The 26,035-nt window shown below is 43.9% G+C and overlaps 1 protein-coding gene across 3 annotated transcripts in view; it reads right to left on the bottom strand.

The window, feature by feature from the left end:
- Positions 1 to 26,035, bottom strand: part of LOC144785353 (uncharacterized) — a 223,466-nt gene that overhangs the window by 78,827 nt on the left and 118,604 nt on the right. For all 3 annotated transcript variants that reach the window (XM_078664310.1, XM_078664308.1, XM_078664309.1), the window contains one exon: positions 22,129 to 22,236. In XM_078664310.1, coding sequence (XP_078520436.1) covers positions 22,129 to 22,236 — 108 coding nt within the window. The remainder of the gene's footprint in view (positions 1 to 22,128; positions 22,237 to 26,035) is intronic.

The following is a 26,035-nucleotide window of genomic DNA, read 5'->3' as shown; positions in this document are numbered from 1 at the left end:
GCCATCCTTCCAACATAGTACCCATAAGCCCAGGAATGACTAACTATAGTGTCTCACTTGCTCTCCTACTCACTCACACAGAAACAAATGATTAGACACCCCAGAACACAACCCTCCCAAATCTCTCAGGAATCACGGTAACTAGACACACCCTTTCGCTCACACTCTTTTACTTGCCCACAGTAAGATCTGACAGAGACACAAAACAGTTTAAAATATTTATTTTAACTAACGTGCCCTATCATGCAGTATACGTGCGACGACAAGCAGGAAAATGCATAGCACAAATACAGTCAGCATAGCAGCTAGTCCATAAATCATGAAGGGAGATGTCATTATGGAAAGACAATAGAGCCTAACCTCCCTCCCCTTGCTAGGAAGTCGTGTTATTATATATTAGAAGATCTCTGGGCTTTGTCAGCAGGCCTCATACCTTAGCCTACAGATTATAGCTCTACATCATAGGTGTTGTCTCGCTCTTCTCCCTGGAATGGTCCCTCTCCAAGTATGTGCTATATATTCATGTATTCTAATAAAAACCAAAGTACGTTTGTCCAAACAACAGCTGCATCGGTATGTTTTGTCTAAGGGCTAAGACCTGGTCAGAACAAAATAACAAGCAGCATTGTTGTTCGACCTTGGACATAATGTTCAGTTAAAACCCCGGAACATGCAGAGAGTGAACACAGCGATGAGTTCTCATGTGAAAACAGCCATAGAAATTATCGTAAAAATAAAGACGTGTAGTAACGTGTGCAAAGCAGCAGGCAGGCTGCAACGTGCTCATGCTAACTTAGTGAAGACGACAATGTCCCTATGGGCCACATGACACCTTCTTCTTCTTGAGTTAGTCAATTCTGCTTCTGGGGTGACAGGGGCTCCCCTAAATACTAGATTTAGTGGCATTAAGGGGAGTGATTGGTAGTGGCCAATAGGTTACTTACCCTTGAGGTCCCCCCTGTATGACCACTTCCTGTGAGGAGTGGGCATACACTTGTCCCAGAGTTTCTAGTTCCACCAAAAACAATATGCTAGAACCCTTTCTTCATGGAGCACATCTGGTAACCAACCAAAATGGTGTGACTACATGGGTGTGCAACACGCAAACTGCATAGCTAATTTCCTGCCTGTCCTGGTACAAAATAGGCCTCGGGGCTGGGGGTGGCATTTTCCAGGTCTGGAGGAAGCCAGGGTTGCACATCAAAGGTGGCAGGGGCATTGAAGCCTCTGGCCTGGATATACAGATCCACTAGCCATTCGCTCGGAGGAGGTGAAAACACCTTCTGCCAGAGCAGGCATTGTTCCTGACCTCCTGAGAGAGCAGGCTATAACCCCTGGGGGTCAGAAACATGTCCACGAAGCCATGCTGGACTACACCAGTCAGCCAGCACACTAGAGGCTGGTACGATTTCAGGGGGCACCCCTAAGGTGCCCTATGGGTGCATGTCATAATGAAACCAACATTGCAATCAGTCTGGATTAATTAAAACAAGGTGTTCGATACCAAACACCATAGGTTTCAGTGAAGCCATGATGTAGCTGGCTAACTTGTAAGGACCAGAGCCCAGTACATAACTTAACATGGCTTGCCTGTTCATTTGCAATATCTAGTAGTTTGGACTAGACATCACAGGGGCATCTCTGCTTAGGCGGATGTGTCCTCACATAGGATATAATGCACCCTACCTTAGACCTGCTATAGGGGTGACTTACAAATATCATATGCAGTGCCTTGGCCATGGCATACAGGGTTGTGTGCCATGTCTTGACACTTTCCTACACATGGTCTCTTTTGCATGTAAGCAACTAGAGCTGCTAAATGTAGTCTAATAGATGTATAAGCAAGGGGTGCTTGCTGTAAATGGAAGAGATAACTAATAAGGTTTTGCACTGTTGGTGATAGCAGTTCGATTTGTTTAATTAAACAGTAATGTACACATCTTTTCCACTGTGCCGCGTAACAAGTTCATGTAGTTAGTCTATGTGCTTGCTTTAGAATATCCATGCACTGTTGTGGAAGATTAAGGTGTCCAAACTCTAAGACCTCAGGAGCTAAGTTGCTAGATTGAGCTACGTGGGATTTGGGTGTATTACCCTCCGGTGTTCCTGAGTTAGAAGACGTGGTGATAGAAGTAACTTCTTGTGTGGCACTACAGATAGTTGTAGTAAGGTTGTGAACCATGCTTGTTGCACCCATGTTGGGGGGATTTAGATTAGTGTTTGGGGTGTTTGTGTTAGCCTTTGCACTGCGTATGGAATGAGTGGGAGAGGGGAAAAGCTTAAGCAAATATCCCTGACTAAATGATCCATAGGGCATTGCCTTTGGAATAGGGGTGAGGAGACCTGGAGGTGAAGCTTTGGCATTTTACGTTGTGGCGTGTTCCAAACAGTTATATTTCAGGGGTTAATCAAAAAATCAAAGGAGGGAGTGAAGAGGAAAAAGGTAGAATCTTCCTCCTCTTGATACTGTTATTCAACATAGGGATTCTACCATGTATTATGTGAATATAGATGCACCCATGTGTGTACTGCTATTTTTATTTGACGTGTCCAGTCATATGTGAAAAATGCTGCAAAAAGATCAGAGCTCCTTCTCTCAATATGTTGGAAGGGCAATGTTTCAAATTTTTTTAAAATACCCCTCACACACTGAAACCTGATTCAGTGTCATGCTTCATCATTGGAGGTCTTCCCGCCCCTCTACGGGACGGGGCGTGCTACGACTTACGTAGACGCAGGAGCACTTTATTCAGTGATTGGGGAGTATGTGTAGTGCGTGGGATCATGTAAAAAAATGTGAGATGGTTAAAAATTCTTTGGGTAGTGGACCGAAAATACTTTATTGTCTTCCCTGGTTGAGACTAGTAAAAGTAGGGAGGTGTAGATGGTGTACTATAATGAGACACCTCCTACACGGTCGACATGTTCAGAAGCCATCTCCTTGGCTTTCATCCTCAGGACCAAAAAATCGATCCTTGTTACACCTAAATGGGTGAATAAATGTACATATGCCTGATAGTCACAAACACTGTCCTTTGTTCCCTGTTATGGGTGTAGAAAAATATACCACTTGTATATTTAGAATTTAATTGTTATCGACTCCATGAGCTCACACGAGCGGTGTTGGGCGCCTTCAAATAGACAATGCTGGAAGGAGCGCGATCACCAAAGGAAGTACCTTCTCGTGGCTCGTCGGAACCTGATATTTCAGGGGTTCCCAACTGTTTTAAGTGTGAGTGGAGAAGTGTTATGTCTATTTCCCACTAATGTACTTGCTGATATGTTCGGCTGAACATATCCATGAAGTTACGGTCCACACCTGTTAGGAGGTAGATTTTGTGATGCATGGCACAATGCCATGAGCACGCTGCTAGGAGGGAGACCTGCAAAGTGTATGTCCGTCTCCTGTTTTAAAATATAATACATTGCAGTCATGTTGTCCGTATGTATTAGGACTATTTTATAGTGAAGATGATTGTGAAAAGCATTTAAAGCTAGTTGAATCGCTAGAAGCTCTAGATAATTAATGTGAAAGTGTTTCTGTAATGTTGACCATAGACCATGTACGGTGAGGCTCTGCATATGTGGCCCCAACCCTGAAGGGACGCATCTGTGGTAATGGTGATTTGCGGAATTGGGGCTTTGAAGGGCCGACTCTGAAACAATTTGTTGCTGTTTCACCCCTTAGAAAGCGATGGGTCGCTGGCCTACCAACACTAGAGCCTATACTCAACTCGACACTATAGTGATTGAAGAATGCGATGAAGGGGGCGCATATGTAGTCAAGTGTTTGGTACTATGGATATGCATGATGCCATCATTCCTAGAAAACTCATGACCATTTTGATATGACGATGTGGTTAATATAGAGGTAATTCTAGCTGGAACTTTTGTATCCTTCCCGAACTGGGATAGGCTACAGCTGTAAATGACTTTAATATTGCGCCATGGTTTTAAAGGTTTGAGGTGAGACTTTGCTTTGTTGAGTGTAAAGCCTAACTTGAGTAGAAGGTTGAGAACCTGTTGTGTGTCCTGCAGACATTGCTGTTTGGTGGGACTTTTGAGAAGCCAATCGCCCAGATATGGAGCTGTATTTATGCCAAATTGTAACACCTTGAACTGGAAGAGCTGTCCGTTGATTTGAAAATGGAGATAACAATGGTGCTCCGGATGTATGGGACTGTAGAAGTAGGCGTCCCTGAGGTCTATGGTTGTCATGAAATCTCCTTGTGATAGCAATGGTATCACGTCCTGTAGTGTGACCATGTGAACGTGTTCTGAGGAGATGGAACTGTTGAGTGCTTGAAGTCTAGAATAAACCTTAATATCCCATCTTGTTTGGGAATAAGGAAGTATAGTGAGTATACTCCGTGCCCCTGATGCTGTTTTGAGACAACTTTTTTAGCTGCTTTTTTTAACTCCTCTGGTGAAATATTTTGTGTATGTGGTAGGATTGTGGGTGGGGTATTTGTGAGCTATAGGCAATACTTGCCTTAGATGATAGCAAGAACCCTCTGATCAGTGGTAATTTGTGTCCAGTGTTGTTGGTATTGTTGTAACTGTCCCCCTACTGGTGTTATATGTTGAAGGTGGAGGCTTATCTTGTCACTGTTTGGTAAGTGTGGTGGATTTAGAGGTGGAACCACAATCTCTTCCTCGATTATTTTTATAATGTGATAGGTTTCTCTGGAGTATTGGGCCTGAAAGGAACCCAGCTGTTTTTGTGCTTTTCCTGAATATGTAGATGTGTCAGGTCTTGTTGCCCCTCTAAAATGCCACCTCTAAGGGGGGTTCTATGGTGGCAAGGGTGTAGGGCTTTGTCTGTATCTTTTTTCAGTTTATATAACATGTCATCTACCTGTGGTCCAAATAAATGTTGACCATCAAAGGGTAGATTTAGAAGATGTTGTGCAACAGGCTTAAAGCCTGAGACCATAAGCAATGCACGGCACCTAATGAGAATACTAGTATTCACTTCCTGTGCACTGGTATCGGCTGAATCAAGTGCGCATTGCATGGTGGCATTGGAAATTATTTTGCGTTATTCTACCAATTAAGTCCCTTTTATGCAAAAATGTTCAGGGAGATGCAGCAATAAGTCTTACATCTTGTCCCATTGGGCTCTGTTATAACACAAAAGTAAACCTACAGAATTATCAATGCATAGGTGATTAGATGCTTGTGCAGTCACACGTTTCCCTGTCACATCGTAGTTTTTTACTTTCTTTGTCCATTGGAGGAGCATCTCAAATGCCCTGAGAATTGGCCCTCTTCCTTGCCGTGTGGACTACTAATGAATCAGGGGGAACTTGACCCTTGATATCTTCTGGGTCTGATGGACATGCCTTGTATTTTTTGTCCACTCTGGGTGTTATCACACTGGACTTAACTGGGTGCTTAAAAATGTATATATCAAGAGGGAGGGATTCAAAGCTCATAAAAGTCCAGCATACATGCTCCGATTAGCTAATCAAGATCACAGGGGTATGCAGTTCCAAGTAAGTACAGATTTGTCTGCTTAGGTCAGTTAAGTTCCACAAGTCTGCAGGGAGAATTACTCTGTAGGAACAAATGCCCCCACACACCTAGACAGGTGTCATGCTTCATCATTGGGCTTTTGTTCCAAATCGGGCCGGCGCTGCAATGCCCGATGGGTCCCTTCAATGGGTGCTCTTTACCAGAGACTTTTTATAAGCTGTATGGTGACGTGTGGGTAAAAAAGTAGATTGGTGTATTGCAAGTATATATGTGAAAGACTGGGATAGATATGGGACAGGGGTACTCCACAGAAATATTTTAATAGTCCTACTGCCTATGTTAAAATATGTTGTGCCACCTACTAGAAGGGATTATCTAACGTAGATGAAGGTCGACATGTTCAAGCCAAATTTAGTCATGTGAATGATTTAGCGGCTTTTCTTCAGGACCATAAAAACCTAATCTACAAATTGACTGGGGTATCGATATATGCATTCATTTGTGTTACACCCAGCCACCTATACTTCTTTATGTATCAATATAAGTAAATTCATTTTTGAGAAGCCCAACTGAGGGTATTAATCAGGAAACGCTTATTAGTGTGGAACTCCTATATATCAGCACAGTGGAAGACCTACTCACGTCACTTCCGAGGTTGCCAGCGTGAGTAGGTCTTCCAGTATGCAGAAGTTCCATGCTAATAAGGGCATCACCAGGCAAAAGTCCTGATTTATACACTCAGTGGGTCTTTCTTATATTGATTCATACAAAAGTATAGGTGGCTAAGAGTAATACGTGTTCTTCCTTATTGGAAGTGTCAGTTATAGTTGGAGGCCGTTTTGCCCCTATTTTGCCAGTGTCCAGATGAATAAATAAAGTCCTTTGTACTTTATCAAGTTTACCTTGAAGCTTTACAAGAACTGGCTGAGCAGCCCACTGATTTGGCTCTGACACTGTGTCTTTGTTTGTTTTGACGTTGAGGGTAGTTTCGGCACCAACTGGATTTTGGACACCGATGATGATTTCGGCAACTGATGGGGGTTTGGTGCAGACGGTGTCTTTGGGTCTTTTGGAGCTGAAGGTAACTTTGGGTGTTTCAGCGCCAAAGAAAATTTTGGGTCTGATGGTGGCTGTTTCGGATCTGATGCCTTTTAGTGATTCGGAGGTGCCAAATCTGTTTTTTTCCAGTACTGGCACAGAGGAGGCCTTTAAAGGCTTAAACTTTTAGACATTTGTTGAATATTTTGCAGGCGGACTGACTGGAGTGTGCTCCCTTAGCCTGTTCTGAGACCACCATTGCCCAAGTGCAGTGGTGTTCTGAGAGCCACCTAAGCTGTTTTTGCAGGGGTGTGGGAGGCGTTCGCCGGTGCACTGATGTGGCCTTGTAATGTGGAGGGGTCAGAGACAGAGCCTTCACCACTGCTAGCCAGCAGTATAGAGATGTCCATCAGCACTGCCTGTGCCTCAGCGTCTTCAGTCTCCTCTTTCGGCTCTACAGACTGCTCCCCAAAAATAATAGGCACATCTGCAACATGTAGTGTCTGCATGGTAGAGTGGGCTCAACAACCTTCCCTCTGCTGCTGAAGCGTCTTCTTAGAGCGAACGGCCAGGCACGCCTCACACTACACCTCATTGTGCTCTGGGGACAAGCAGAGTTTACTGCGCTTGATTTCGTCTCTATCATGGATGCCCAGGGTTGGTTTCTGTCTGTTATTCACCCATTTTGTCTTGGGCTACCTCTCCAGTAGGTCCATTGGGCTACTTCAAGAGCTCAACTCTACTTTGGGCTTGACACTCAGTAGGAAGCAATTCCATTGCTCTACTTTTTTTCAGTTCAAACTCAGCCTATGCTCTTTCACAAGTTGTTGTGTTTTTCTTCCTATGCTTGCACATCCAGCACAATGACTGTGTGACTGACACTCGCGTCTATTTGATGAGTTTTTCCACCTACGTCCATACTGGTTCCCTATGCTTGTAGTTTGGTTGTTTTTTTTTCTCACACTCTTGCTATTATTTATTACCTACTCTGTGGCTCCTGTTTACGCTAAACTAATAAGGGTTTGCGGCCTGATCTTTCTCATGCTAGAGAAAAAACAAAACAACTTGTATTGTATACCTACACTAATTTTCTTGATTTGTTTGTGTTTCTCTGAGCTTGATGTGTTTACTAGATCTTGCAAGCATATGTTGCACACTTTGCCTACCCTACCTCTACAATGACTCTCTGTTGCTCAAACTGTTGTCTTTTTGTCACTGCTTTTATCTTGTCGATTCTGCCACCTATCCCTACATTGTTTACTTGTGCTCACACGGTGATCCCCATCAATGCTGTTATCTATCGCAACAGTATGACCTTCACTATGCATGCACTGTAACCCTATGTCAATACTGTTACTTATTGCCTATTCTGCTATTGTGACAAGTGTGTCTCATACAAACATATCACGTTCTTCTAGCTCATTGTTGGTGTTTGCCTTTTAATCTCTTCCCAGTCTCCTAGTTAACATTCCTTACCAAGATCCTATATGCAATGTCCCCAATAAGCGCAATGCATCTGTGCATCTGTAGGACCCTCTTCCCTCACTAACTTGATAGTGCAATAACTTCTATAATTTACCTCCTCTACTGTTACACCTATTTTCTTTGCCCCTGCTTGCTCAACGGCCCCCTTGTTAGGTCTGTCATACTCCTCACACGTCCCCTGCCCCCTCACCCACCCTGGACCCAGACAACTCAATTTTGCTGACAACTGTGCTAGTCCCCTCAGGAAATGACTCGTTGGTAATTAACTATCCTTCCAACCTAACAAAAAACACCAGGAATAAACTTAAACATAAAATCCTCCACCTTAAGAAAGAAACTGTTGTGATTGACAGCTGCTTTTGCCACAACAAGGATACCCTAATCAGCGACCACATCTTTTCAACCATCCACCATGCCAAATGGAAGAATGTTCTCTCTTCCTCGCTCAACACCTTCCCCAAAAAAATACCTCATGGCCATCAACTTACTATCGTGCCCTTTGCGTTGTTCCATAGTAATGCCACAATCTCAATCTACAACAATGACACCGTACCCATACAATCCTCAGATCACTTACTAGAAGTCTTCTGCTGGCGTTTCCCCATCTTAAATACAATCTTCACTTGACCATTCCCTCTCCTACCCACTTGCCTCCCCCTTTGACTTCCCTCCTTTAGAAAACACCTTTCCCTCTTCCACCCCCAACCCACCATCCCCCCACTCATATGCATCTCCCCGGTTGACCTTCAACCAGTCCTCGGTGTTCCCTGGTGCCCTTCACACCACCTCCATTCCCGAGAATTCCTACTTCCCCCCTCACCACCTCCAGGATGGCAGTTCGATGCACATCCCCTACTCTCCTTCTCCTCACCAGTCTGACATCATCACTTCCACCCCCTTCACAGTCTCCATATTCACACTCCCAGCAACAGGCCATATACACCCTCCACCTCCTTTCACCCAATCACCATCAATTCTCCAGTGGTAAACTTCACGGACACCAGCCCTCCGTCTTGCGAGGGGACTCCACTACACTCCTGTGCTCCCCTCGAACTGAAACCTCTTAGTTATACGTCACATGAATCTATGCTTGACCCTATAAGCTCTGAACTGCATCTGATCCGAGTCGAAATTCTCACACTCTTTCGTAAAACCTCCTACCTTAAACACAGATATCTCCCCATCAGACCCACCACCTACCTAATAACACCTCCACTGTCCCCAATCACTACTCAGACCGTACCCTTGCTTGTGCTGTGAGCTCTCAGCCTTCCTACAAGACCATTCCCTTCCACAATCACCCCTCTCGACCCGCTAGGCTAGTAAGACAGCTATTTAAAATTGATTTACGCGACCTCCTAAACTCCAATAATGCTTCCCCTAATGTTCCCTCCCATCCAACCACCGCTATGGAGTCTCCCATCTCATGTCCCCCGCCTCCAAAATCGAGACTTTCATCGCCCACCTCCCCAGGTCATCCCGTCCTAAGATTAGGTCGATAAATGAATCAAACCTCACCCCACCTCTTGTGTGGACATCTTCACCAGCTGCAATTCCAAATGCTCCCTCCACACATTCTATCATCCCCCTGGGAGTGATCACTCTTTCTTCGAGCAGATTGTGGAAGTTATTGCCTGCAACAATGACGATCAGATCAACCAGATCTTCCTTGGTGACGTCATCATCCACTGGAACAACATTGATTACCCACTCATGAACAGCTTCAGATCCTTCCTCCAGGACCTCAACCTCATCCAGGCCCGCAACGGTCCGACCCATCAGAAAGGAGCTACCCTTGACCTAATCATAGCTAAACAGAACACCTTACATATTGACTCTATTCTCCCTTGCAATTGGTTCGACCACCAGTGCATCACATTCTCCCTAAATATTAAAGCAATCACCTCCAAGGGACTACCCAAGAAAGCCAAAACTGGGCCTGTGACACATGTATCATTAATTCTCTCACTATATCCACAGAGAGCTGTGAAACCCTGCTTCCACCTCTCACCATGTTAGACGTCAAGACCTCACTGATCACTACTCCAACTCCATGTCAATCATCATGGATACCTAAGCCCTCAAACAACTAAAAATAATCCTGTCCAAATGATCCAACCCCTGGTTGAAAAGTGATCTTAATGAAGAACGGCGTCTCCTTAGAATTGCTGAAAGAGATTGGAGACACCCTTCCTCCTTGACCAACCTCACACTCCTCCCTCAAAGGCACCATGCCTACAATAGGCATATTAGGAACTCCATAGCAGAATTCAACTTGACACTGCCACAAATAGACCTAAGAAACTGTTCGAATGATCAAAAATCAATCTGCGATTCTGCTTCCTCAAACAATAGTGCAACTCCTAAGTGTGAAACTTTTGCCTCTTTTTTTCACTGAGAAAATGTTGTTAATCACCAACGACTTCCAGGCCGCTTTCAGTCTCCTTCCGCCCCAACTCTTCTCACAGTCCCCACAACAGACCTGGAAGTTCACCCATTTAACCACAGCTTCTCACTCAAACATGATGCCTCCTGGTCAAGTTTCAGAACAGTTGATGAATTGTCTGACCTTGACAGTTTCTAACCACTTCTTTGATCTCTTCCCTTCTAAATTCCTAATAAGTCAATTCACCTCCTACTCCCACTGTGGACAAAGACAATCAATGCCTCTTTCTCTCTCAGGGTTTCCTGCCTGACCACCTCAAAATTAGCCAGGTTACCCCTATCCTAAAAAAATCTAACTTCGACAAGTCCGACCTCAACGACTACTGCCCCATCTCCAACATCCCAACTCTGGCCAAACACTTAGAGAAACGTGTGCACTTACAGCTCCTCTACCACAATGAAAATTTCAACTACTTGACCAGTACCAATCTGGCTTTTGATCGGGTTACAGCACTGAATCGGCCATGGTCCATATTGTTGATGACGCACTTCGCTCGCTGGACCGGAATTAATCTTGCCTCTTAATCCTATTGGATCTGTCAGCAGCCTTTGGCGCCATCAACCATGCTACCCTGCTCAACATTCTAGAACAGAATATGGGCCTCTCAGGCACTGTGCTAAATTAGTTCTTCTCCTTGCAACACAACAGGTTGCAGAACTTCCGAATTATTCACACCTTGGCCCCTCTTTCGGTGAGAGTCCCCCAGGGCTCTATCCTCTCCCCGTCATTGTTCAACCACTATATTGAGCCCCTAACTGACATCCTCAAATGCTTCTGCATCTCTTGCTATATGTATGCTGACGACACTCAACTCTACATGAGAATAACCTTCGTTGAGGACATCTGTTCCCTCAACACTACCCTAATATTTACACAACAATGGCTGACTCGCAATCACCGTAAACTCAATGCCCTTAAACTGAATTCCAACTGACCATTCAACCCACTGCCACCTTTAGTGTTGCCCCGTCTTTCCACCTTAAACTGCACCCCTCACATCATCAACGCTGCTAAATCCCTAGCCATCAACCTAGCCATAGACCTCTCCATTCATAAACACATCAGCCCTATCACTAGAGGAGCCAACCATTAGTTGCATGTCCTTAGGAAACTAAAACATTTCCTCCCTGCGGCTGACCTAGAAACTGAAACCCATGCACTTGTGCTTCCGAAACTGGACAGCGCTACCCTTGTCGGTCTCCCGAAAACCTCCCTTGCACCTCTTAAGGCCAATCTTAATTCCGCAGTCAGGCGCATCATGGGATCTAAAAAAAAGTGATAACATCACCCGACCTATGCAAGCTGAATTGGCTGCCACTTGATGCCAGGATGCATCTAAAAAATGCTTGCATGACCCATAAAGCATTACACCACAACAACCCTTCCTACCTGACACAGAAACTGACCCTTCCGGTGGGAACAGACCCTCCAGAAGTGCAAGTTCCTTACTGCTGAAGCCACAAAAATTCAAGAAAAGGAAAACATACTACCATTCCTTCTCCGAATTGGCCCCTAATATCTAGAACTCTCTCCAACTGAGATCAGATGTAACCCCTCCACAACCCTCTTCAAGAAAGAAGCCATAAAACTCCTATCCACAAATTCCTCTCTTACTAATGATCTGGCCTTGCCCTCACTCCATCCTATAATTGGCCAACTGCCTTCCAACACTCCACAACCTGCGTGAATCTTAAACCTATACTTCACTTCCCTTCTCGTTATTCTACGCAGCGCTACTACAGGATTTGTGCCACCAATCCCCCCCACTGTGCACTAGTCCCCCCACGCTGCTTCCTGCCTCCTGAACTACTTCAGTACTTTTTGTACACTGCTGATCGTACTACTCTTTGTGTACTGTCGATTTGTAGGGCCTTTTTTTTTTACACTTTTAAGTTACTAGAGTACTGCTGCTTTTCTGCTTCTATTCTCCCACTATCCCTGGAGTACTATTGAATTTTTGTTTGTCTCTCTGCGTCTGGTGTTACTGTTTACATTCCTTCCCAGTTGCCGTGAAATCCAATGCTAAGATGCCTTGTGCCTTCACTACCTTGGACTAATCTACTTTCTCTCTACCTGGCTACGCTCTTTTCATAGCCACCTCAAGACTTTCAACCCCCATGCGTCCTATTGTCCTTCGGACTCTTCTTCTAGTCAATTGTTGTTCGGCGGCTTATGTAACTCCGGTATATGCTGCTATCTTGTTCCTTTTTAGGTCGAGCTTAGAGCAGCGCATGCGCTGCTGGCTCGACTTTAGTAAGTGAGTTTTCAAAGTGCTACCCACAGGGTTTTGCTGGCCTAATGCCTGCGTTCACGATAGCATGCACGTGCACATCTGCCATCTGGTTTTTTTTTCTCTAATGGCTCCTTTGCTCGCACTCCCTCCTCCCTTCCCATCAGCTTTAATCAGGCTCCTTTGTTTGCATTACCCCCTCCCTCCTCGTCAGCTTTATTAAGGATCTTCTGCTTGCACTTCCCCTACTGCCCTCTCTCTCACCCCGGTGGTTCTCCGATACCCTCACCAGCCCCGATGTCCATACTCCACTGTTTCTTTTTTTTTCTTTTTGTTCACGGTTCTATGAAATTAATTTTTGCTCCAAAAAGGAAAGATACATGCAAAGAATAAACACACATTACGAAGTGGGTTTAAATAACACATCCACGAAGGGTGGTCTTTTTTTGCACACAAGACCCACTATAAAACGCTGTTTAATTTCCTTATGAAACGTAATGGGCGGGTTCACAGGCAGTTGTGATAAAACTGCTTTTAAACTCCTTTAATACTGACCAGGACTTTCATCACACATTCTGTAATCAAACATTTAAAATGCATTTGGAGTCTTTTCATGGTACAACATTCATCCTACTCTACTCTACGGGAAGCAAACAATGTCTCGTACGCATCCGCTCTAAACAAAGTCAAAATAAAAATCTCAACACCCTCCCTTCCAAGAAAAACAGCAAAAGGAAACTTGCATCCGTATTTTTCTACCGGCCCTCCTGTTGTTTAAACCCCTCCCCTAACCTGTTTCGCAATTAACATTTTGTTTTTTTAAAAAAGCGTTTTTGTGCTACTTTTTAAGTTGTCTTTTTACTTCTTTAATGTATATATCTCAAGCCTCGGAAAGTCTTGCTGGAATTAACTGTGGAGAGACTTGGCTGACTGGACGCTGAAAAAGCCCTGCATTAAACTCAATTAAGCCACAATCCTTTTGGAAGGACTGATAGTGGAATGCAGACAGGCGCGCAACGCCCATTGGACTCAAAGGGCTTCAGCCCCCCTCCCCCCCCCCCCAATTTCCCCCCACCCCTGTTGTGTGTGGCAGCCCGGGATGAGACAGATTCCCGGGCACACACACAGCTGAACCTGAGTACTTCACAGGTCTTTTAAAGACCTTTTGCTTGTTAATGAGGCTTTGATGTCCCCCCCGCTTAGAACCCCTGCAGCTCCACTCTGCCTTTTGCTTGAAGAATCAGCCTCCCCCCCGAATTTTTTTTTGAGCCCCCCCCTTGAAATTTGACTCTAGTTGTGCCTCTGAATGCAGAATACTATGTTGAGGTTTTATGTGAAGATCCATGGGCGCAGATGTACAGCCAAGTACACAGCCATGTTTTGTACATATATATATTTTTAAATATATTAAAATAAATATATAGGGCCAGATGTAGGTGGGCGAATACTGGTCGGTAACGGTGAAATTCGTTAAATTTCACCGTTACCGACCGGTATTTAGCCATGTGGGATGTAGGGAAGGAATCGGTAATAAGGAATCGGTAAATACAGATTCCTTAATACCAATTCCTTATTGGCCTTGCATTTAAGGAATCGGTATTACCGATTCCTTAAATGCAATGAAGGTAGCACTTAAAACAGTGCACCTCAGCCTTAAGGAATCGCTATTTACCGCCAACTTCAAGTTGGTGGTAAGTAGCGATTTCCTTTCAAAAAGCACTGTTTTGCTTTTTGAAATGTGCCATGTGGCACACATCCATGCCCTTAGGGCATGCATGTGTGCCACATGTGCACGCATGCACATTTCAGGGGTGCAACAGGGTGTCCTTTGGACCCTGGCACCCTTGAAATACCTCCCGGTAATACCGAATGTCTTCACATTCATTCCTATGGGCCTCCAAGCCCATAGGAATAAATGGGTAGGTATTCGTTATTACTGAATCTCAATTACAGATTCGGTAATAACGAATATTAAGAATTCGATATTTTTTACCGAATTCTTACCTACATCTGAAATACCGATTTCTAAATACCGAATCTGTAAATTTCGGTATTTAGGAATCGGTATTTCCCTATTATCTACATCGGGCCCTTAGTCTTTCTTTGTAGTGCTGCTTAAGCGGGGCGGACATACGCGGAGATGCAGCTAAATTGGCTCTGCCTCTTGGCTCGAGTTAGTCACTTTTAGCACATCCTACAGTTTGATTTGTCCGACTATCTGAAAATAGATTTCTTCCAGCAGAAACTCTCAACAGCAGGCTTTTATTTTCATATCCCGCCGGAAGAAGCCTATTTCTTGTTTATATTGTAAAGCACTCTGTGACCCCGGTCCCCCGATCCTCTATCCTCTATCAAACCACTGTTGGCTTTTGCTGCACATGCTCCTTTAGACACACCGTAATTATCTCTGCGTTTAGAGTCAGCCTGGTAAGTCACTTACAAGCATTCGCAAAACTAAAAGGTCTCATCTTTGCGAGATCTGTAAGCATTGCAATTTTTTTATCCATGTTGTACGGCAGCACAACCTCTGTGCTGCATGCCTGATAAGTAAACAAGCATTTGCAATGCAATAGGTCTCGCATTCACACAAATTTGAGCTATTGGCATTGTAAACGACAATGCCTTTTATTTATGTTTTCGTTTTTAAAACTTAAATAAAAGGCATTGCCATTTACAAGGCCAATAGCTTAAACTCGTGTAAATGCGAGACCTATTGCATTGCAATTGCTTGTTAAATGATCTGGTGAATCCTTGCCTATACTTCATAGGGCATACCGCAATAGTGTTTTAGCACCTGCTGATTCTCTTTTTTTCTTTCTTAGAGAACCCTTTTCCGACAACCCTCCCGAATTCCCCAGTTCCATACAATGTACTCTTACTGTTTGTTGCTGCATTGTAACCGTGTCTTCCAGCAGCTCCACTTGTCCTCCGCTCTCGGTGCATTTCTGGTGGATTGTGGGGGTTTGAGTCTCTCACATCCACCTCCTCTGCCCTTGCCGCTATGAATGGAGAATCTCGCCGCCGCCTTTCGCCTGCGACTCACCCCCAGAGCCGCCCATGACCACAGGGCAACCTGAACTCCCTGACTCTCGCCCAGCTTCTCGCCCGCCAACACTGCAGCGTTAGGAGTGGAAACAGCTATCCCCTCCACCCCCTATGCAGGTCCAGGGGAATCATGCCGATAAAGATACCGCAGAGCCTGGACCAAAACCGGGATGTGTCAGCAGCGCGTTACCAATTCTTTCACCACGTCCATCGCACCTGGCTGGAAACGCGCCCACAGCTTTGCAAGCAAGATGCACTCGTTCTACTCACTTTCTCCGCCCTCCGCCCTCCAGGGTTAACACAAAAATAGACCCCTGACTTACAAGATTACATTTCTTTCACTAGTCCAGCAGATCTCAATGCGTTTCCACGAACATTTCAGAAGCTGTTACAGGCTTAAAGAAGGTAAAACCGCCCATTGGAGCCTCACGCAACTTGCTAACTGCTGGCCGCCATGTTCTCCCCAACACACCTGTGACAATGTATTTATATTGACATTTCCTTGGAATCCCAGTTGCAAAAGAAATACAAATATTACAATGTGAGCTTTAATGGTCAGTGTTTCAATTAATAAAGTCCGTAACTGATACGCAAGTGCAATTACAGATTGTTATCCCCATTGAGCACCCCACCTCTGATTCATGGCCTTCTAGAGTGATACATGTAGTCACAAATTAATGCTGTGTGTAATTATATTATGAGGATGAGATGATTTCCAGGGCCAGTTTGACAAGAAAGTTCGTACAGTGTAACATTATTTGGAATATACTGGCATCCATCATACTACTAAAATATGCATGTTGTATTTATCAATACATTTTCCAGTTTAGAACATCTACCTGGGCACGAATTGGTAGAACTATGAAACTGGTCCGGTAACATCATTTATGGCAGAATCTCCATACTTTTTAAAGATTCTTAAACTAGTACGGAAAGCTGCAGCACAAGTTGCTACTTTGTAACTTATAAGACTCGAAATTCATAGTTTCTGGGGAAAAAAACAAACAAAAAAAACAAAAGGGAGTTGAGCGATTACTTGATAGACTTCTAAATCTTTAGACATGGTAAATACTTACTGAAAATATGTTAGTCTGGCTACATGGGTCCTTTGATGAGATAGCAGTTATGGAATAACCAATTATTACATGGATTCCATCCATGTGCCCTTGTCACTTGTCTAATGGTCACAGGCATTCTGGTTAACAATTAACATCCTGTTAGCGCAGTGTTCCTCAAACTATGGAAGAGAATACCTCCTTCTCCACTGCTGGAAGGGTTTTGAATTGAATATTTGATATTTTACTTGTCGGTTGTAAATAGAACTTTATCATTTTGGTCGTGGGGGGCACTAAAGCTAAAAAACTATATGTATTGTCAAGCCAGTGTTTTGTGAGGCATTGCTTGAAAGACACTGGGAAAGACTGAAACTGAAACGAACAGTAAACCGGACCACCAGTAAAAATGGGTGCAGCTCCCCCACGTGCATACCCCGGAAGCAGCCTTGACCTGCAAAAGCCCATGTGTGCATTGGGGGAGGGCGGAGCGGAGGCATTACTAATGAACGGGCGGAATAACGCTGCTTCTATAGTGCAGTAGCGACTGCCAGCAAAAAGCAAAAAAAAAAGCATTGGCTGCGCGTCCGCTAAAGTGAGGATAACTAGACACGCTCTGTGGTGGTGGGGGGGGAGGAGCGTTGAAGCGCCGCGAACGATGCGCAGGGAATGGCATCAGGACAGGTCACACAGCCTCACCGGAAGTCAGGCAAGGTCGCCTGTGACGGGGGCGGGGCCGCGTCCGGACCGGAAGAGGAGGCAGGCGGAGTGAAAGCGTCTTGCGGCCCGGGGCTCCTGTGAGCGGTGGAGAGCCCCGGGGCCGCCAGCAGGAGGTTGCGCAAGTGTTGCGGGGCTTCCTTGACCAAGAGGGAGCCCCGGGAATGGAGCTGGCAAGAGCCGCAGCGTGAACTTTGCGGAGGGGGCACGAGGCACATGCCCGGTGCCTGCCCCTGCCGCGTGCTGAGAGCGGAGTCCCCCGAGATTGGCCCGGTAAGTTGAAAAGGGCTGGGGGGTCTCGGTGCGCTCGTGTGTGTGTGCTTGTGTATGTATGTATGTGTGCGACGGCTCGGTGCACCCATGTGTGTGTGCGCGCGTGTGTGTGTATGTGTGCGGGGGGTGTGTGTCTGTATGTATGTGCGTGCGTGCATGGGCGCTCGTGTGTGTGTCTGTGTGAATGCGCATGCGTGCGTGGTGTTGGAACTTCCCAGGAGATAGCAGCTGGCCACAGCGCGCGCATTCACGTGCGCGTGGCCCGCTCAAATCACCTCCTCGGAGAGAAAATGCGCGCGGCCAGGTGCTGTCTCCTGGGAAGCAGACTCAGTAACAATAGGTCTCGGCGAGACAGCGCTTACGCGCTGTAAACGCCACAAGACCTAAAAAAAAGCACTATGATGCGGCCATAATGTTTTTTTTTAGGTCTCAACACAGTGCAGCTATGTGCTAAGCGAAAGACATCTCAGGAAGTTTCAGAAAGTTGACCTGGGAATGCATTCTGCCCATCGCTTGCCATTGACTTTATAACTGACTCTTTCTTGCTGGCTTTATTTTCATGAGGTTCAGTTCATCCCGCCCGATGAGAAAGCCGTGAATTACTGTATTCTTCCACAAACTTGTATTCTTTATGAGGATGTCTGAGTGATTAGTATCCTGTCGGGGAGCCAATTTTTTTTTGCACTGGCTCGTAGTCTGTTTTGGTGATTAGTGTCTTTTGTTTCTGCAGTTCGCCTTATAGCCATGGCCTAATGTTATGCCACAGGCGCTGACAGAATAAGCTCCCTGGTCTACACACAAAAAGTCAAGACACTTCCCGTATATATCATATGACAACTCAACATTCTTCCAACCAGGCACTCCTTAGGACATAGAGTACTATTCATCCGCAAACAAAATACAATTACCAAAGCTCCAGTCCTGGCTTTAATTTAAAAACTATAGCTCCCTAGTTTATTGGTGCCATTGTACAAACTGAAGCGAGTAATGTACCTATCTAGTTCCATGGCATCCGCACACTGTGTTTCCACTCCTGGGTTATTCCAGCCATGTAAACAACACATTAATTGTAAACATGATGTCCTAATTACATTGAGCTGGCTGTTAACTCTTGGAGTGAACCACAGCTACAATTCCCAGAATACCCTGATTAGCTTTTTCCTAGTGAGGTATGTATGCTTCCACTTGGATTCTGAAGTTTTCCTTACAGGAAGTCTCTGAATTCCTTTGATAAAGAGTAGTACAAGTATATCTTAGGATTCTTATTAGACAATCCAGCATTATTCTTGGTGGAGTTTCAATACGTAAATAGGATGGTCTGCTGTAAGGTTACCAGACAACTCTTTATGTTATGGGACGTCATCTGGAAACCGTCCCGTGAGTTAAGTAAACAAGCATTGGCATAGCCAATAGGTCTCACTTTTGGGACCTTATAAGTATTTAGTTATGCAGCACAATATCCTTGGTGCAACAACATCAACTGTTGCATGGCTAAACACTTATAAGGTCCCAGAGGCGAGACCTATTGGCTATGCCAATGCTTGTTACTATTGTTCCCCGTTTCCATTTTTACCTCCACTATATAGATCTTTATGTACCTCATGTTATTATTGTTGTGCGTCTTTTTTTACCTCATGTTATTACCATCGTGCATATTTTTTACCATTAGTATATATTCATCTTGCATTTCTACCACTACTCTATATATATATTTTAGGTACCCCTTTTGTACCTCATGCTATTATCATTGTGCTTATGTTTACCGTCACTATGCCTATTTTTATGAACCCGCTATGTACCTTATGTTATTATTGCTGTGATCACGGTGTGAAGCTCTATGATACCTTTGTGACAAATTTGGGCTATGTAAAACTCATAATTAAATAAATACAGACAGCGTACTGGTCCTGCCAAAAGGCGTCTTTTCCATCTCTAATAATCGAGTATATGAAGTTGGTGTTTGGAAATACAACGAAGTCAAACGGGGCCCAAGCCTGGGCTGGCGATTGCAAAAATTGAGGGAACACCAATCTATGCAGTGTTTGTCGAGGTTTCCAATGACAGGTGAGAAAAAAAAAAATATGCGATGAAAGGACCTTGTGGCAGGAATCGAGCTTTGGTCACGGAGCTTGGAGATTGTTGTCTGAACCCAATGACGGAATTGAATAAAGAAGTCAGTGATCATGCAGAACACAGACTATAGGAGAAGTCACCACACCTCATGACTCAAAGAACTTCTTTGAAGAAATATAAGTTGCAAACGTCCAAGCCCAACTGTAGATGGCACGAGTATGGAAGCATATGTATCTACGGCAAACATATGCTATGAATATACTATTTCTAAAACACAAACGGCTGCTTCAGAGAAGCGTCCCAACTCTGAACAGTAGGATTATCATTGACCAACAATTAGCCTTGCTTAAAAAGAAAAGTCTTCAGGTCCTTTTTAACCTGAGATTCAAAATGCAGTTTCCTGAGCTCCAAGGGCAATCTGTTTCACAGCTTGGCCAAAAACTATGAGAATGCGTGTCTCCACTTCTGGCTTGCTTTACTCTTGGAATAAACAGTAGCAACTTCTTATTGAAGTGCAGTCTCTCCTTGGCAAGTACCAGCTAATCTCTGTTGAAGAAAGACTGGACCTTTTGTGTGTACAATGCTAAAAGTTATCATCAGAGATTTGAAATTAATCATGATTCTAACCAATTGTGCAGGCAGAGGGGAAGCCTGAAATTTGTGACCAAAACAGCCCAAGTCAAAGGGAGAAGGATTGCCAAAAACCAATACTTCTGATTTGTCAGTGTTGAGCTTCAGGCAGTTTAACCACATCCAATTTGCTATCGCATTCAGGCAGACCTGAAAATGCTCTTCCAATGATCTGCCAACTTGCTGAAAATAGAGTCAGAGTTGTATGTCATCAGCATACAATACAATCTTTAAACTCCACTGTTCAACCACCTTTGCCAGAGGGGTCATATACATTTTGAGTAGGGTAGGGCTTACAGCCGAGCCCCGAGGGCCACAGAATCTTAGATCACTGTAACTGGATGTAAAAGGGGAGAGATCAACAGTATGGCCTCATTCTAAGAGAAAAGACTTTAACCATCTGGAATGCAACCTGTCTAAAGCATGAGGACTACATGAAGTCTAGACATCGTTGGATCTCAATAAGGAAGCATCAACAATAAGGCATCTGGGCCTCTTAAGAAAGCCATTGTAGAACAATGTGCTGCTGTGTTGCATAAGCTAGTTTCATTGTCTCTAAGTATTGTTTATAGGCATGTGCTTGTTCAGCGCCTGTGCTGACGGTTGCAAGAGAACAGCCTTTCAATCCCTGAACTCTGGACCATATGTCATAATCGAACCATGTAGGTATAACACATTCCGTGATCACTTGTATATCTCCTACGTTAAATGTGTAGGAATTCAGCTAATAACCGAGGTAGGAAAGATAGGGAGGATTGACTAGGATCGCAAAAAGAGCAGGAGTTTAAGGTGAATGGCGATGTGGTGACCCAGGGCCCAGGTTGGGTGAGTAGTTTACAGTAATACTAGCCCCACACAGTCTTGGAATACAATTGTTACAGTGGTAGGTTTCTGCACCAGGAAACAAGATGAATAACCATAGACAACTAAATTCAATCAAGTTAAAAAAAATGTCTGCACAAGACACCAAGCAACTGCAGACTCTTTGTCTTCATTGCGCCTTGAGTGTGACATTTACTTTCAGCATCGCCGCACAGGGCAAAAGAAGTCCATTTTTTTATATACCCACTCCATACTAGGAGAATAAAAAGTTAAAGAAGAGTGATGAAAATGTTCAGAATGTTACTCTGAACCACTTCCTTGGGACCATTTTAATGATCTTTGTGTCTTGTTTGCTGTCAGTACCGGAAAGGAATGTACAAGGGTTTGCTGCCAATTCTGGAAGGGACCATGCAAGGATTTGTTGCCTATATTGGAAGGGATTATGCATCTTAGCCCGACAAAAACATAGTATGGCCTGAACAGCTGGGCTACTTCTCCTCCATACAACTCGACATGCAACCACGGACCCGCTGCACCTTAAACATCTGAGGGGAAAGTGACTGAACATGACCGTTACAGTTCTTCTGATGGGGCAGAGATATCAATTATGAAACGGTTGAGCTCCCTGAGGAGCAGTGCCTATTTGGTACATTAGCCATGCTAAGATGGTCATGAGGTCAAGTTATTTAGCCTTTTTGGAATCATGATATTGTCCACTTAGATACCTCAGATATAGTGAATACAAGTTATTTTAGAAGAGGTGTCAATGCTCTATTACTGGGCGAAGATAAGCTGAGAAATGTGGCAGGTGCAGGAGATGGTCACCAAAATTTACTTACCAGTGGGGCAATTAATAGTTGCTCTTCTATCAGAGTTCTGGTGACTCAAGGAACATATTTCTCCCTCTTGCCTCCTACTTAATGGAACAGGCTCTGCAACTTCATTTCCTGTTAGGCAAAACATTTGTCAGTGTGAAAATACGTCTGAAAAAAGTAAACCACAACATTTGTTGAAAATGTAATATTTCCTCTTGTTATTCACTATTTGATCAGGTTCAATACAATGTTTGTAGTTTATACACATCTATGCCCCATTTTGAAATGTGCATGAACTAGACCATTCACCTTCGTAAAAGTTCAAATTGTTTCTTCCAAATTCGGCTATTTTGAAACTGTCAGAGGTTTAGAAGTAAGAAAAGTACATTTATGCTGCTGTAAAATGTCAATGTGGTGAGAAAGTTCTTTTGCTTTGATATCCATGTTAGTGATAGTAATAGCACAATCCTCATGACAAAGTCTTTGTGCTCCTAAAGCATCAAAACATATCTTATTACCTTATAGTTTTTCGAACATTATCAATGTGCCATTTGATACTCACAGAAACTTTGAATAAGTCATTAATAACTGATAAACTAGGATAGTGACAACATGAAGATTCTAAAATTTAGGACTGCATTGACAGTGCAGCGGTCTGCAAGACATACTGTAACCAATATTTTAACACATACTTTAAGTGGGCCTTTGCCTCCACGTTAAGGAGTACTACTGTCTCATGTTATACTATTGCCTATGTGATGCATCATTCCACCTTCCAAAAAGCCCATCAATTTAAATCTACATTAAACTATTTTAAATCCAAAAAGTACAATCATCTCACTCTTTAATTCTTTATCTCCTATATGCATTCGATACAGGAAGCAACCCTTTTTCCTGCACTGACGAATCCAATAAGGCTTTAGTACACCCAACACACATAAATGCACAATAAAACCAGACTGATTGGTTTTGCCAATGCTTATGCCTGTTTTCCAGTTTCACTTCATATTTGTGCCCCTTCTGAGGATAAACTGCATGAAAGCCAATAAAAAAACAGCTTCAGAAAGGAGCAAGATACATGGATAGATAATAGAAGGGGTTCCCTAATTCCTAGATTACATTCCCAGTTACTAACTAATGTTTTTGACGTATTGTTTAGCAGTATGACAGACACAGGTGTACAGGCAGTATAGAGAGCTACTCCAGACTCCTAATATTCTGAGAAGAGGTTTTAGAAACAGCATACCAAATTAACATATTACATTATTTTAGTTTGGAGTTTTGTTTAAGAGTATCATTCAAATTAGGCTCTGTATCCAATGCATGTTGTGATTCAATAGATCTGTTCATCAGGGAAACACACAATAAAAAATTTGCATCTGCTGTATATCAACAAAAATACGTTAAGTCAATTTCCGAAAAAACTTCAAAAAATAAAATACTGAGTTAACAATTGGGGGCAAAGCTATGAGACATAACTTAGAAGTGCCCGCTGATAAAAAAAATATCAGAAGAATTATGGGTCTACAGACGGCAAAACATTGAGACAATTGTCATGTATAAGGGCCAGAGCTTTGTCAAGTTATATAAAAGTTTTCCCACAAATGCACATGGCTGATACGAGGCACTTTAACTTACTGGAATGCCATGTGGTCAATTAAGGTCAGCTCGTGCTGTTATACATACAGTAACCCGAAAGTGCAATTTTCACATACAAGAGTATCTTTCAATGCCACAAATTCTGGGTACTGACACTGTGCTAGTATTTTAGTTACAAATACTTTTACGTGGAGTAGCCAGAAAGATAAACTGTACAGGTGTTAAAACAGCTAAATGTTCAAGTCTTGTTGCTTTCAATTGAAGACTACAATATCGTACACTGCGATACTTAGATTTGTGGTTGATTTTTTTACTGCTTATTTCCCTTCACTATAGTTATATCTTTCCACACCATGGTATCTGTGTACTGTTTTAGTAAAAGTAAGACTACAGAGTCTTTCTGTTGCTCAAAAAATGTTGGTTGGTTGATAGCTTTATTTCGATATGCATATATCATAAAAGCATTATACAAAAATATATAAAAACAGCACATCAGAAAATCGTAGACTGTACATGATAACATCAAAAAGTAAAAACAGAATGAATAAGTTATTTATAAAAAGAGCATTAAATCGAAAAAGACAGTCTTTTAAGACGAATCAACCAGGCCCATTTTAAAAATTTGGAAACAGCACAAACAATAGGGGGGGGCAGTATTAGTCAGTAAAATACGTAGAGCCGCCGAATGCTGGCGGATACCCATCTCTTTACAAAGCGGTTTAAGCCAAAAAGATCTTGGGCGCGCATAGTCTGGACAGTCGAGGAGAAAATGCGCCACTGTTTCGCAACAGTTAGAACAGAGGGCACAGAAGCATGATACCTGCTTATTCGAATTCCATCTTGAAAGGAGGTCGGCTAGGGGTAAAGTTCCTAGTCTGAACTTGATGTACAAGGCCCGATCCATTGGAATGGTGATAATGTCCAAAAAGGGTTCAAAGGCAGTAACATCCTTAATCCTCAAATATGCTGCGGTGGAATTGCAGTGGTGTTGATTGCTCATAAGTTTTGAGGACACCCAGTCCCAGTATATTTTTTTCAGGGCCTCCTTTGGGGGGGCTGAATGAGTGAACCAACAGGAACCCAAACCGAGTTCCCCGAGCAGGTGTTTGATGTCCCTGAGCCACTTAATCTTTTGCCAACCAACCGAATGCATTACCTCTACCAGCCCGTCTGCATAAGATTTTAGTTCCGGGACCCTCCACAGTCGGGCCCACAATAGGAGAGGCCGGAGGCGGGCCAGGTCTTTAATTGGTTTACAGCCCGCATCCATGAGCATCTGGACAGTCGGGGTGCTCATCGGGACTGCCATTAGATCTTTGACGAATTTGTTCTCCGCTCTAGACAGAGACTCCATGCTGCCCAGACCCCATTACTCTGCTCCGTAGAGCAAAGCCGGTACCGCTCTAGCCTTGTATATATCAATAATTGGTGATACACAATGTTTCGATGATGTGTTGTACTCCTTTAGCAAGGCTCCCCCCACCCTTTTGTGGACCAGTGTCATTTTAGTGGTATGGGGTACCCAGCTCATACTGTCGCTCAGCCGAATTCCCAAATAGTCGAATTCTGCAACTTTTTCAAGGGGGATAGAATTCAGAATGGGAGGGCGACCCAGTTTTCTAGGGGGGTGCATGACTAAATATTTGGTTTTTTGTACATTTATAACGAGACCTCTCAATACACAAAAATCCTGAAATCGGTTCAGGAGCTTTTGAAGGCCCTGGGGAGTTTTCGAAATGAGAAGGGTGTCGTCAGCAAACAACAAAGTTGGAATCTTGACGTTACAGAGTGTGGGGGCGTCTGCTGGTTCTTCAAGCAAATAGTCTACCACCCCATTCACATATAGCGAGAAGAGGGTGGGTGCTAAGACGCAGCCCTGCCGTACACCCCTCTCTACCTGGATCTTGTCAGTCTTCTCCCCATTCAAACCCCATCTGACCTGGGCATAATTAGCTTTGTGCAATTTCATTAGGAGGTCCACAATGTATGGGGGCATCCCAAGGCCGTACAGCACCCTCCAAAGTTCCTCCCTGGGAACAAGGTCAAAGGCAGTCTTCAGGTCTATAAAGGCCAAATAAAGACTGCCCTTGCCCAGTACCACCACCTTCCAGTACAGTAACAGGAGTCTAAAAACTTGTTCGATTGTTCCTGTGCCTGTGCGGAACCCGGCCTGCATCTCGGATAATATATAGTTTTCATCTACCCAAGAAAGGATCCTACCCAAAATTGCTTTTCCCGCCACCTTCTGGGTCGAGTCTATCAGGCTTATAGGCCTATAATTTCCCGGTAGATCACGATTTCCCTTTTTGAATATTGGGACTACCTCGGCCCC

Source organism: Lissotriton helveticus, chromosome 10 (genome assembly GCF_964261635.1).
Source record: "Lissotriton helveticus chromosome 10, aLisHel1.1, whole genome shotgun sequence".
Taxonomy (NCBI): Eukaryota; Metazoa; Chordata; class Amphibia; order Caudata; family Salamandridae; genus Lissotriton; species Lissotriton helveticus.
The sequence above is the reverse complement of the archived record's forward strand: the minus strand, read 5'-3'. Positions and strand labels throughout refer to the sequence as shown.